Source organism: Artemia sp. Qi Xiang Cuo, chromosome 10 (genome assembly GCF_049724085.1).
Source record: "Artemia sp. Qi Xiang Cuo chromosome 10, ASM4972408v1, whole genome shotgun sequence".
In the NCBI taxonomy this organism is placed as follows: domain Eukaryota; kingdom Metazoa; phylum Arthropoda; class Branchiopoda; order Anostraca; family Artemiidae; genus Artemia; species Artemia sp. Qi Xiang Cuo.
In genome coordinates, this window is record NC_142803.1 from 4,955,466 (window position 1) to 4,970,576 (window position 15,111).

At 35.2% G+C, this 15,111-nt stretch overlaps 1 protein-coding gene across 3 annotated transcripts in view; it reads right to left on the bottom strand.

Annotated features, from left to right (window-relative positions):
* The window catches only part of coro (protein coronin), a 201,588-nt gene that overhangs the window by 50,040 nt on the left and 136,437 nt on the right, over positions 1–15,111 (bottom strand). For all 3 annotated transcript variants that reach the window (XM_089095230.1, XM_089095232.1, XM_089095229.1), the window contains one exon: positions 7,679–7,900. In XM_089095230.1, coding sequence (XP_088951356.1) covers positions 7,679–7,900 — 222 coding nt within the window. The remainder of the gene's footprint in view (positions 1–7,678; positions 7,901–15,111) is intronic.

A 15,111-nucleotide genomic window follows, 5' to 3' on the forward strand; every position in this document is an offset into this window, starting at 1 on the left:
GCTGGCTTCCTTCAGGGTTGGGGTAGGAGGACCGGAACCCTTTGGGGTTGGGGTAGGAGACCTCGCAACACTGTTCAAATGGAACTTGTGTATTATAACGACCACAGAGTTTCATCTTCAAATCCTCTTCTAAAATCATCTTTTAAATCATCTTTTAAAATGTCACTATACCCTCCATGTAACTGAACCCCTGTATAACCGAAACCCTGTACAACTGAACCCCCCCGTGCTACTGAAGTCTCGTGCTACTGAACCCTCGTGCAACTCAACCCAATTTAACTAAACCCCCGTGTAACTGTACCCCCTTTACCTGAACCCTCCTGCAAGTCAACCCCCCATGCAACCTATGAGGTCTCGTAGGCTACAGGGCTACTTTGGCTTTTGTTTGTGCCCCCATTGTTTTTTGTGTGGGTTCCATAGTAACTGAACCCTCATGTAACTGAACCCCAAACAAGTGAATCTTCATGCATCTGAACCTTCGTGCACGTGAGACCTCTTTAACTGAACCCCTGTATAACGGAAACCCTGTACAACTGAACCCCCCTTTTTTATTTATTTAATTATGTAAAAGATCAAAATTCTGTCTCATCCTTAACTCCTTACTCTTTATTGTGAAGTTGGCTTTTTTTTCCAAATTTTTAAAGAAAATCTGTTATGAGTTTTAAACTTGCTCCTTACTTTAGTTGAAAAATCTTTTATATTTGTACTCAACCCAATTTAGCTGAACTCCCGTGTAACTGTACCCCCTTTAACTGAACCCACGTGCAAGTCAACCCCCCATGCAACCCATGATTTCTCGTAGGCCACTGTGCTAAGTTGGTTTTTGTGTGTGCCCTCATTGTTTTTTGTGTGGGTTGCATTGTAACTGAATCCCCGTTTAACTGAACCCCAAGCAAGTGAATCCCCATGCATCTGAACCTTCGTGCAAGTTAGACCTCTTTAAATGAACCCCTGTATAACCGACACCCTGTACAACTGAATCCCCCCCTGTTTTTATTTATTTAATTATGTAAAAGATCAAAAGTCTGTCTCATCCTTAACTCCTTACTCTTTATTGTGAAGTTGGCTTTTTTTTCAAATTTTTAAAGAAAATCTGTTATGAGTTTTAAAACTTGCTCCTTACTTTAGTTGAAAAATCTTTTATATTTGTTTAATTACATTTCATGAGACTGTAAAGAATGTAGGAAATAATCGAATCAAAACCCAAAACGAGCAGAAATTAACATAAGTTTGGTGCAAAAATCCTCTTTTCATTTGCAAATTTTCTTTAAAAATTTGGAAAAAACCTATGTACGGATGATTTCCTGTGAAACTTGTAGCAATTCACCTCCTGGAAAATTCCTCCCCATGGAAAATTCTCCTTGTGGAAAATCCCCTGCAGTGAACTCAAAATTTGGTACTTACGTGTTACCCCCGACAACACTCAAGGAATGAAGTTAAGTTAATCCTAATCGAATATCCTAAAACATGATGAAAATATAATACTTTAGTAACCAAAATATTCAAATGCTCCCAAGGAGACATACATATCCCAAAGAGACATACACGACCCCTAGCTCTCCAAAACATCACTTGTGTATTATACAGTGCATAACCACCCCATCTCCTCCAATTCGCAAATCCCATTACTCCTTTTTTTGCAAATGTTAATCAAATGTTTCCGATTCGTTGTTAGGTATTTTTCAAATTTATAACAAATTACCTCAGTTAACAGCTCCTTTGGGGTTACCTTAACTGTTAATCAGTTTAATCCTTTTTTTCTCCACTGATACAATCAATCACTAATTAATATCATTCATTGTCTAAGTAAATTAAGTTATCTCCTGCCCTATAGAAATGAGGGGATAAACCAATTTTTTTTTGTCTGCTTTTCAAAATGATCGTATTTGGAAATCTGTCATTTAACACTAAGAAGTAAATTGAGTAACCCCTTTCGCAATAACAATAGACTTAGCAGCGATTAAATCTCAGTGTCGGCGACAATTCAATCAGATCACAGTAGTGAAAATGGAGTACCTTTTCGCAAAAAATTCGCAAATCTCGTAAACTAAAGAAGTAATTGCCCTTTTCAAAAACATTACTCGTTCTATTAATGAACCCATGAAACGAAACCAGTCTGATAGCATCACACAATCTCGCTCCTAGTTCCAAAAATGGAATGCATGTAGCGTTCGTAGTAATAGGTTTAAAAACCTATTAGCCAAGTTTAAAAAAAAACCAACTTATCAACTTACAGATGAATGATCACGGATCTAACCTAAAAAAAAAAACTTGTATATCAGGAACTAGACATCTACGTCAGAAAAACTTGTCCTTAAAGTGCGTAAATCTCTTTGAAAGGGTGTAATGCCGCTGTAGAATAGAATTACCTACCAGAAAAACCGGAAGGAACATAAAGTCGTAGAAATGGTAGTTCATATTCTACTAATGTCTGACTCAGTTTTTCAGTAATTTGAGGTATATCTAAATCATTTCGACATTTTTGTTGTTTCTTGTACCCTTTTACTCATACCTTCAAATTTTTTTTCAAGGAACACTAAGCTGTTTAACGTTATTTTGCGTGTTTGTTTGAACCATACAGTGACCTAGTTAATTATTAAGTAAATTATTTTTCTAATGAAAGCTGAGACGCTATCCTATCAAGGTGGTATCCAGAGGGGGGGGGGTAGGGAGGTATTTCATTTAAATGATAATCTCTCGAATTTTTTTTATTGAAAGCAGGGATCCCAAAAAGTTAATTTTTTTTAATTTAAAGCAGAAACGGCATCCTATCAAGGTGGTATCCCAGGGGGAGGGGGTAGTGATCTATCATATTTAAATGATAATACCTCGATTTTTTTTAAAGCAGGGGTGGCAATAAGTTAATTATTTTTTATTTATTTAAAGCAGAGACGGTATCCTATCAAGATGGTATACAGCGAGGGGGGGCATAGGGAGTTATTATATTTAAGTGATAGTACCTTGATTTTTTTTTTTATTGAAAGCAGGGATGCCAAAAAGTTGAAAAGTTGACAAAAATTAACAAGATTGTCGTGAGTTATACTTGATACAGCACTTGCATGGTTTTGTGGTCCAAAGGAAGAGGAACATATGCGTCCAACCCGTTTTTTTCTTATTGATGAAACGGGTTTACTTTGAAAACATTCATTCATAAGTACCAGGCAGATTCACACTAAAACGAATTGGTGTGACGAAAGCGATATCGACATCCCCACCTAACATTGCGCTCGAGTGACAATGGCGCCCTTTGTCCAGTGCCCAAGTTACATTAAAAGGCCAGGTCATAATAAAAGCTTTCAATTTGGGAGGTTCAAGAAGGAGTCTTTGACAGTCTTATGACCTCAGGGTACTAGATGTTGTAACGTTCTTAAGTATCTACATTGGTCTAAAAAATTCGATCACCCCACAAATGATTACCAAAAATATGCACAAATGTAACATTTGGAAGATTATAACACTCTTTTCAAAGCTTTGAATAAAAGCAAAAACGGCTAAATACTCCTAATTTTGCTTGACAGGTATTTTAAAAAGAAGATCTTGGGAGATTTCCATAGATTTGACTATAGCAGAAAATTTCAACCAGGTTGAGGATCAAATGGGATGCTTTGAGCATTTTGAACAAATGTGACTTACTGATTCGCCTTTCTTAAAGCTTATTATTCTTGTGAGCATTTGGAAATCAAAGCTTAGACTCAATAGCTGATACTAAGTGTCCTAACATTTTGCTTGGATTAAAAGTGACAAACTAGGATTAAAATCACAACATCTTCCTGAAGCTACTTCAGTCTACATATTATTTCATTTAATTACATTTAAAATGGATGAGCTTTTCATTTTTTACGTAAGAAAATAGCTGGCACTTCATTTTTCTTCATACCGAATAAACCATTAAGTGTTTTTTGTTTCTTTGTAATTGAAATGTTCTAATGTGAAGTGTTCATCATGTATTTTTCAATTTGATAAATTTACTCCTTTTAGATGCAGTTTATAATTTGACTGATATTAGGTATTTATCTTTTTATAATTTGGAATGAATCCCCAAAAGAAAAATGAATAATATCCAAAAGAAAAGCCAAAAGCAATAAAAAAGAAGCAGTTCAGCCTTAGCCTACATGACATTTATTCTATAAAGAAGCCAAAAAAAACTTTAAAACGTATTTTTTTTAAATTGTTATTAAAAACCAGTTTTTAATACAAGAATGCTTGTTAGGAATCCGAAAGAGAGAGAAAAAAACAAACAATCAATATCAAAGTTACCCATTTCAACTGTTTTAAAGGTGAAACAACAGATACAGGCAAGGGGCATTATGAAAAAATTAAGCTTCTAAGTTCAAGTTATATTCAAGGTTTTTACCCAGATAACTGACGAATTTTGTGATACGGTATTTGAAGTTTTGTTTGCCGTATTGCTTGATGAAAAAATTAGTAATTTTGATAATTATTTATGTTAACAATACATAGCTAATAGATACTTCAACTACTCGTATTATGCAAGGGTTCTGAAACGTCACAGCCATTTCGTTTCTACCAGATTTCTACTTCTCTTGATGAATAACGAAGAAGACCAGTTTTCAGCCAGCGACTTGTGAATTTTTGAACGAATATGAATGTGAATGAATAGGCTCGAATCTGTTGTAAATTTAAGCTGTGATTTGAGAAAGACTGATGAAAACATTAATGTTTGCGGTCAACATTGATCGCGCCGGCGGCGCGGCGCGCTATTTTTGGCCCCGCCACCGCCAGTCTTCCCTCATCGGCGCGGCGCCGGGGTCTAGGAACAATAACATAATTAGAAACATAAAGGGGTGCAATGCCAGTAAGGGGAGCATGACAACATAAAGGGGAGCTGGACAACACCCAGTAAGGATACTTACAGGTATACTGTCTTTATACGGTACTGTAAAAGATGGGCAATAAAAATTAATTAATTCATTCATAATCCTATAATAAATAAGGCAAACGTGATCCAAAAACCTTTTATCTTCTTCCGTGATAACTGGGTCTTATATCAACGGTTCAGCTTGAAGCAAAAGTAGATATACAACATTTATCGCAATTCAAGGCCGTTTTCAGAGGGGAGGTTAAGGGGTTTGACCCCCTCCCAACAAAAAAAAGGTTATCCAACTCCAAACACTGTTTCTAAATTAACAATAAAAAAGCATAAAAATACATTTTTGGTGCGTTTTTAAAGTTTTTGTGTAAGCCCCCCCCCCCCCCCGAACAAAAATCCTGGATACGGCCCTGTGACACTCTCGATCTAGACTAAACGAGAAAGTCACATGTAGACTCTTGAGGAATAGCAGTACCCAGAGATTACCGGGTTACCAGCGGGTTATGGTTTTGACCCCCCCCCCTGAATTTTTTTTATAAACACATATATAAAAAAGATATAACTATATTATTTAAATCTTGATAAATAGCAGTTTATATTATGTGTAGCTAATTTGTGGATTTCAACTACAAAATGAACATAAGGTTACATTTTTTCCGGTTTGGAAATAAAAAATTTTCCAAGGCTATCAGGGTCAGAAACACACAACTATAACAACACAAAAAACAAACTAACATTCACATTCATATTTGGCAATATTTGCTAATATTAAGTAATATTTGTAAGTTGTAAGTTCTAGCTTCAATATTGAGTTTTCAGAATTAGATTGACTCTAGTCTGTAATAGAAATCTAAAGAAATCTCTAAAAGGAAGAACAATACCTACTGGTTTCTATTTTTGGTTTGTATTTATTCTCAGTTTTCATAATTCTTAATATATGTTTTTACCTTCTCTCCTTGTTGTTTTCCACTTTTTTGTTTTTGTATGTTATTCCCAGTAAAGAGTAAAAAAACACATTAAAAAACACTTTGCTTTTATTTTTCTCTTTTCTTTTCTTTTTTCATTATTTGCTTCTTCTCACCTTATAGGCCTATCCGAATTTTCAGTTAAAAACTTATTTCTTTCTTCTTTTTTTTTCTTTTCTTTTTCATAATTCGATTCTTCTCACCTTATACCCGAATTTTAGGTTAAAAACTTTTTTTCTTTTCTTCTTCTCTTTTTCATTATTTGCTTCTTCTCACCTCATACCCGAATTTTCAGCTAAAATATGTTTCTTTCTTCTTTTTCTTCCCTTTTTAATTATTTGCTTCTTCTAACCTTATACCCGAATTTTCAGCTAAAAACTTCTTCTTCCCTTTTTTTTCTTTTTCAGTATTTGCCTCTTCTCATCTTATACCCGATTTTCGGCTAAAAGCTTCTTCTTCCCTTTTCTTTTCTTTTTCATTATTTGCTTCTTCTCATCTTATACCCGAATTTTCGGCTAAAAACTTTTTCTTTCCTTTTATTTTTCGTTATTGCTTCTTCTCCCCTTATACCCGAATTTTCGGCTGAAAACTATTTATTTTCTTTTTTCTTTCATCAGTTTGTTCTTCCCAGCGTGGTTGCTGAGTTGAGTTTTAGATCTTCCATTCTTCAAACAGAATAGAAGCAACATTAAAAATAAAAAGAGTACATAATCTTATTTTATATAATTGCTGACTGTCCACCTAAACAGTTATGTGAAGCTAATATTTCTCCGGAGTAGCTTTACAATTCGACTCCATTTAGTTTCCAATAATAACAAGAGAGTATATCCTCCTTTGTGTCACGACTGGGGGATTGAGTTGAAACTTTCTAGAAACAATTTTTTAGAGGGGGGGGGGATTTGTGTTTTCAGAAAAAAGGAGAACATATTTTTTCCTCTAGTCCTTGCTAAAAAAAAAGACCCGTACCGTTATCCTTTTTTATGCCAGTCACAGGACAAGCTCTTTGGCTGTAAGTTAGTAATACAGCATAGCTGAGCAAAATTAAAGACTAAAGCTAAGATAATATAAATAAAATAAGAAGTTTCTAATTATTTTAAAATAATTGATTAAATAATTTAAATGAATGAAATATCTACGATCTGACATCATGGTAGCATCAACATTAACATTTTACAGCAGCCCCAAAAATGAACCGTTGTTAATAACCGTTTTTCTAATTAGACTAACGGTTACAGAACATGGCATAGTTGCTCATCAGCAACTTGCCTTGAGACATGCAGAATCTTTATGGGGGGTTGAGGTAGCCGCAGAAGTTTTTTAGGCGCATATTTTGTAACTATATTCACCATTATTGGAGAGATGATTCATCACAAAGTTACAACACTAAAGCAGTAGTGCTCAAAATACTAAGCAGAAAACACCAAAAAATTCAAGGTACTTATATGATATAGCACCGACTACTCAAATTGTTCACCCATTGGCGCATTGTAGAACCAGTTTTTTCGATAGTTTCTAGCGTGAGACAAGATAAAGAGAAGTGACAGAATAGATGGCAAATATATAATTTGGGAAATATATTTGCATATTAGATGGGGGAGGGTAAAGTATTTGGACGGTATAAAGTTAGAAAACAATTCTTACTTCGTAATAAGCAGAATAATTGTACCTAACATATTAGGCATGCAGATCCGCTATACTTTACCCCCACCTCTCCTACTGTGCAAATATATAGCCCAAATTTGTTTCTAAATAATTATATTTTTATCATACTTATATATCATTAGGATTGAGCGTCAGAGAAACAGGTTCTTCTTAGATGAAGAATATTAGGTCGGCGCTATATTATACAAGTACCAAGTGCAAAAATAAGGGTTTCACAAACCTTCCCGCAAAGGTAAATCAAATTTGTATCCGGGTCATAAAGGGGGAACATAACACCATTGCTTGTGTCCAATTCAACCATAACAATTGGCTCACCAAGGTGCTTGGGTGCCCGCAGGGAATATTGTCTTTCAGACATCTTGCTGAAGCCAGTTGTAAAAACAAGTCCATTCTTTAAAAAAATTGCTTTCGACGTCTTGTTCCCTTCGTGTCCATCAGCTTCCTGATATATAGAAAAAAATTATATTATATTAAACATTATATAATTTAAATAATTATGCAAATTAATAGTTTTTAATACAAATTAATTAATTAATTAATTAATTAATTAATTATTTAATAATTAATAATTAATTATTAATAATTAATAAATAATTAATTAATTAATTAATTATGAATTAATTAATTAATTTATAATTAATTATTGATTGCGAATTAACAATTATGCAAATTAATAGTAATTCTTTAAAAAAAATAAATTTCGAAGTCTTGTTCCCTTCGTGTCCATCAGCTTCCTGATATATAGAAAAAAATATACATTATATTAAACATTATATAATTTAAATAATTATGCAAATTAATAGTTTTTAATACAAATTAATAATTAATTAATTAATTATGAATTAATTAGTTAATTATAATTAATTATTGATTGCGAATTAACAATTATGCAAATTAATAGTCCATTCTTGAAAAAAAAAATGAAGTCTTTTTCCCTTCGTGTCCATCAGCTTCGTGATATATAGAAAAAAATATGCATTATATTAAACATTATATAATTTAAATAATTATACAAATTAATAGTTTTAATACAAATTAATAATTAATTAATTAATTATGAATTAATTAATTAATTAACTATAATTAATTATTGATTGCGAATTAACAATTATGCAGATTAATAGTCCATTCCTTAAAAAAAATAAATTTTGAAGTCTTGTTCCCTTCGTGTCCATCAGCTTCCTGATCTATAGAAAAAATATATATTATATTAAACATTATATAATTTAAATAATTATGCAAATTAATAATTTTTAACACAAATTAATAATTAATTAATTAATTATCAATTCATTGTTTCATTATAATTAATTATTAATTGCGAATTAACAACTATGCACATTAATAGTCCATTCTTTAAAAAAATAAATATCGAAGTCTTGTTCCTTTCGTGTCCATCAGCTTCCTGATTTATAGAAAAAAATATGCATTATATTAAACATTATATAATTTAAATAATTATGCAGATTAATAGTTTTTAATACAAATTCATAATTAATTATTGTTTGCGAATTAACAATTATGCAAATTAATAGTCCATTCTTTTAAAAAATAAATTTCGAAGTCTTGTTCCCTTCGTGTCCATCAGCTTCCTGATATATAGAAGAAATATACATTCTATGGTACTCTTCTGAAATACAGGACACACGAAAGAAAGACCGCATTGAAATCTCAAAGCCGGTATTGATAAACAGGTTTCCACTGCATAGTGAGATATTGCTCAGTTCGTGACAAAAATTTAAGCGTCAATTTTTTGGGGTTTAGGGGGACTAAAAGGTAGCTAGGTTAGGTGAGGTTAGATTAAGTATTTAATATTTACTATACTTTACCCCCCCCCCCCATAATGTGCAAATATATAGCCCAAATTTGTCCATAAACTATTATATTTTCAACCTATTTTGTTTGAATTCACTAGCATCAACCAAACTTCACTTCTTGCATGTGGCCTGCATTTGAGAAGAGTACCCCCTATGTTAAACATTATATAATTTAAATAATTATGCAAATCAATAGTTTGAATAGCAAATTAATAATCAATAAATAGTTATTAATTAATAATTAAAGTAAATAATTTTATTTAGTTTATTAGTAAATGTATTAGTTTATTAGTAAATTCAACAGCTTCTAATATACAAAGAAGCAAATATAGCCTACATGTTATTATATCATTTACCGGTTTTTAAATAATTCCGCTATAATACATACCCTAACCGGTTCAATGAGACAATCATCTTATAAGCATAATTTAATAATAAAGATAATTTTCTCATCATTTAAATTTGAAATTTAATTGTATTAATAAAACTAAACAAATGAAACGCAAATTAGACTAAACATGATAATAATTTTTTACGAACAAGAAGCATTATTTTCCACTGGATGGCGTCAAAAGACGAGGGAAAACACCAAAGGCCAAGCCTGATTTTGACTATATAGCCTACTATAATAAAAAAGTTCGTGGTAATGAACTGTATAGTAAGAGCGGCTCGTCTCAATAGCAACCGAAACTCTAAAAAATGAAAGTTTGATACCAATAGATACATCAAAAGAATCAGATTTTTATGCTGATTTCAAACATATAAGTTTCATCAAGTGCAGTTATACCCTTCAAAAGTTACAAGCCTGAGAAAATTTGCCTTATTTTTGAAAAAAAGGAAACACCCCCTAAAAGTCATAGAATCTTGATGAAAATCACACCATCAGATTCAGCGTAACAGAGAACCTTACTGTAGAAATTTCAAGCTCCTATCTGTAAAAATGGAGAAAGTGGAATATGTTGGGTTTTTTTTGCCAGGAGAAAGATCACGGATGAGCGTTTATTTTTTTATTTTTTTTATAGCAGATTAACTACCAACAAAGTCATATAAGGCCAACATGGCAGGGTATGCTGTCTTTCCACCCAATTCTGTTGAAAGCTTCACTCCCTCCTATGAAGTTGAAGTGTTCCTCCCTCCTATGAAGTTGAAGTGTCCCTCCTTCCAATGAAGTTGAAATGTCCCTCCCTCCTATGAAGTTCCTAGTTGTATTTCTTGTACTTGCATTTATTTCTTTTTGTTCCTAGTTGTATTTTATGAAGTTCCTGACTCCCGATCATAGACAAAAAAGAAACATTTTTGACAGGCTATTATTCTAAATCTGTACAAGCTTCTTAACCTTGCCTTCATTATAAACCTATAAAAAGGAGGGGGGTCAAACATTTTAAATCTCAGGAGTGTTTTAAGAGCCTATTTGTTTATTGGTTGTTAGACTTCAACTAAATCCTGACCATGAGTCTAGGGAGCTAACAGTTAAACAATTCAGAGGCAACGCTATAGCGCTGCCTATAGTAAAGGCCATACGGCTCCAATGTTTTATTATTATTATTATTATTTTTTTTCCCCAGAGGCACTTCATATGGAAGGGGTCGTCGTAGAAACTTCAAAGGGGGCTCCTTCGATTGGAAATCGAGAGTTCTAGTGCCCTTTTTAATAGTCGAAATGATTGGAGGGAAACTAGTCCCCCCCACGCCAATAATTCTCCCAAACACATCCAATCAAAATTTTGAGATAGCCATTTTGTTCAGCATAGTCGATTTCCATATAGAAAATATGTTTTCGAGGAGGACACTCCCCCACAACCCTCGGGGCAAGGTTTTTAAGTTTTGCCCTGAGGGCACATAAGAACGATGTTGGAAAAATGTATCATTTATTATTTTTTTCTATTAGACCAGAATACATCGAATCAACGAAGCTATCGTAGAAACTCCAGAAAGCGCTGATTCAATTTAAAAATCGATTGGCTATTGTCTTTTCTAATAGTAAAAAGAAATTAGAGGGCAACTAACACCCCTTCCACGCCAAACATTACTCGAAACACACCCAATCAAAATTTTGAGATAGCCATTTTGTTCAGCATAGTTGATTTCCACATAGAAATTATGTTTCTGAGGAGGACACTCCCCCCCAGTCTTCAAGGCAAGGGTTGTAAGTTATGCCCTGAGGGCATATAAGGTTTTTATATAAGTCGTTATCGTAGAAACTTCAAAAAAGGCTCATTCGATTTTAAATTCAAAGGGCTAGTGGCCTTTTTCATAGTCGAAAGTGATTGGAGGGCAACTAACCCCCCTCTCACGCCCAACATTTCTCGCCAGACATCTAATAAAAATTTAGATCTGGCCATTTTGTTCAAGGCAGTTTTCAGTTCCGGAAATTGTGTCTTTGAGGGTGACAACCCCCCAGAACCTTCGGGGCAAAGGTTGCAAGTCATACCCTGGGGGAATATAAGGTTTTTGTATAGACAGCGTTGTTGTAGAAACTTCAGAAAGGGCTCATTCGACTGGAAATTTAAATGGCTAGTTCCCTTTTGAATAGTCGAAAGTGATTGGAAGGCAATTAACACCTCTTCCACGCCCACCATTTCCCCAAACACATCCAATCAAAATTTTGATATGGCCATTTTGTTCAACGTAGTGGAAAGTTCTTGAAATTATATGTTTGAGCAGGACACTCCCCTCACAGTCTCCAGGCGTAAGGGTATAGTTGACTTTTTAGGCGTCAAAAGATATTGGAGGGTAACCAGTCCCCCCTCAAACCCTTTTTTCCCAAATGCATCCAATAAAAGTTTTAAGATAGCTATTTTGTTAAAAATAGTTCAAAGATCACATAACAAAAATTCCGGTGTCGACACAACCCCCCGGGGCCTGAGGGCAGGCGTTGTAAGTTATGCCCTGGGGGCATATATGGGTTTTATGGAAGGAATACTCGTATTAACTTCAAAAGGACTCATTTGATTGGAAATCGAAAGTTCTAGTTCACTTTTTCAGAGTCAAGAGATTGGAGGGCACCTAGCCCTCCCCTCCACGGCCTTTTTTTCCTCAAACCCATCCGATAAGAACTTTGAGGTAGCTTTTTTTAAAAATAGTTCAAAGACCATGTAACGAAAACTCCGGGGTCGACACAGCCCCCTAGGGCTAGAGGGCAGGTGTTGTAAGTTAAGCCCTGGGAGAATTTATGGTTCTTGTTGAAGGGATGCTCGTAAAAACTTCAGAGATGGCTCATTTGATTGGAAATTGAAAGTTCTCGTTCAGTTTTTTAGAGTAAAGAGATTGGAGGGCAACTAGCCCCCCCACGCCCCTTTTTCCCCAAATGCATCCAATACAAATTTTGAGATAGCCATTAAGTTAAGAATTGCTCAAAAATCAGATAAAAAAAACTCAGGCGTCGTCACAATCCCCCGGGGCCCGGGGGCACGCGTTGTAAGTTATGCTCTGGGACATATATGGTTCGTATGAAAGGGATGCTCGTATAAACTTCAAGGAGGGTTCATTTGATACGAAATTTGAAGTTGGAACTCACTTTTTAATAGTCAAAAGAGATCCGAGGGCAGCTACGCCCCCCCCCCACGCCTTCATTTTCCAAACCCATCTAATGAAAATTTTGAGATAGAAATTTTGTTAAAAATAGTTCAAAGGTCGGATAAGAAAAATCCGGTGTCAATACACCCCCCCAGGACCCAGGAGAAGGCGTTCTAAATTATGCCCTAAAGGCATGTATGGTTCTTATGAAAGGGATGCTCGTATAAACTTCATATAGGGCTCTTTTGATTGGCAATTGAAAGTTTTAGTTCACTTTTAAGAGTCAAGAGAGTTAAGGGCAACTAGCCCCCCCCCCCCCCCGCGCTCTTTTTTCCCCAAACCCATCCGCTACAAATTTTGAGATAGCTAGTTTTTTGGAAATTTTTCAAAAAACTAGATAACTAAAACTCCCCCCAGGGCCCGGGGTATAGGCGTTGTAAGTGTTGTCCTGGGGGCGTAAATGGTTCTAATGAAAGGGGTGCTCTTATAAACTTCAGAGGGGGGCTCATTTGATTGGAAACTGTAAGTTCTAGTTCAATTTTTAAGAGTCAAAAGATATCCGAGGGCAATTAGCCCCCTCACACAACTTTTATTCTCCAGGTCAATCTGATAAAAATTTTAAATTTGTTATCTCATTAAAAATAGTTCAAAGATCAGATAAGAAAATCTCCTGTGTCGACGGAACCCGCCAGGGCCCGGAGGCAGGCGTTATGAGTAATGCTCTTAGGGAAATATATAGTTCTTACGGAAGAGAAGCTCGTATAAACTTCGTAGAGGGCTCATTTGATTGTAAATTGAAAGTTCTTGTTCACTTTTTAAGAGTCAAAAGAGATCGGAGGGTAACTAGCCCCCCTACACCATGCCCTAAATGCATCAGATAAAAATTTTGAGATAGACATTTTGTTAAAAATAGTTCAAAGTTCTGATAACAAAAAACTCCCGTGTCGACATAGCCCCCCAGTGCCCGGGGGTAGGCGTTGTAAGTTATGCCCTGGGGGCATATATGGTTGTGATGGAAGGGATGCTCGTATAAACTTCCTAGAGGGCTCATTTGATTGGAAATTGAAAGTTGTAATTCACTTTTTAAGAGTCAAAAGTGATTGGAGGGCCGCTAGCCTACCCCCGCACTCCATTTTTTTCCCCAGAGGCACTTCATATAGTAGAGGTCGTGGTATAAACTTCAAATGGGGCTCATTCGATTGGAAATCGATAGTTCTAGTGCCCTTTTTAAAAGTCAAAGTAATCAAAGGGCAATTAGCCCCCCAAGCCCTTTTCCCCAAATACATCTGATAAAAAATTTGAGGTAGCCGTTTTGTTAGAAATAGTTCAAAGATCATATAACGAAAATTCCTTTATGTATGGCCATTTCGTTAAAAATAGTTCAAGGTTCAGATAAGAAAAACTCATGTGTCGACATAACCCCCCCAGGGCACGGGGCAGGCGTGGTAAGTATTACTCTGGGGGCATATATGGTTCTTGTGGAGGTTATGCTCGTATAAACTTCGGAGGGCTCATATTATTGGAAATTGAAAGTTCTCGTTCACTTTCTAAGAGTCAAAAGAGATCGGAGGGCAACTAGGCCCCTTCTCCACACTCCATTTTCCTCAAACCCGTCCAAAAAGAACTTTGAGAGAGCAATTTTTTCCAAATAGTTCAAAGGTTAGATAACAAAAACTCCGGTGTCGACACATCCCCCAGGGCCAAGGGGACAGGCATTTTAAGCTATGTCCTGGGGCCGTATGTGGTTCTTATGAAAGGGATGCTCGTATAAACTTCAGAGAGGGTTCATTTGAATGGAAATTGAAAGTTGTAGTTCATTTTCTCAGAATAAAGAAAGATCGGAGGGCAACTAGCCCCTCCCGCCTTCTCCGCCTTTGGGTGTATCGGATGGATAAACCCATCCGATAAAAATTTGAGGTGACTATTTTGTTAAAAATAGTTCAACAATCAGATATTGAAACTCCAGGGTCGAAAAAAACCCCAGGGACAGGCGTCAATCAGTCTTGATTGAGAGTTCGTTGTGTTAACACCCTGTTTCTGGATATTAACCTTTTAATAAAGTAAGGTTTCAACCTGTGCGATTCCCTACAGGGATTTATAATCGGCTTATTTTATTTTACTTGCTATTGACATTTTTGCTGCTTGAATTTAAATTCCCTTGTGATTTAGTGACTTAGCAAGTATTGAGATTCAGACAGAACGATTTAATTACCTTAGAGGATTGTACTATTTGTGCATAGCAGCGATACTGATAACATATATTAGGCAATAAGCAAAAGAGGGGAAGGCTCCTGCTGCAAGCGCCGTATGTACCTGCCGGT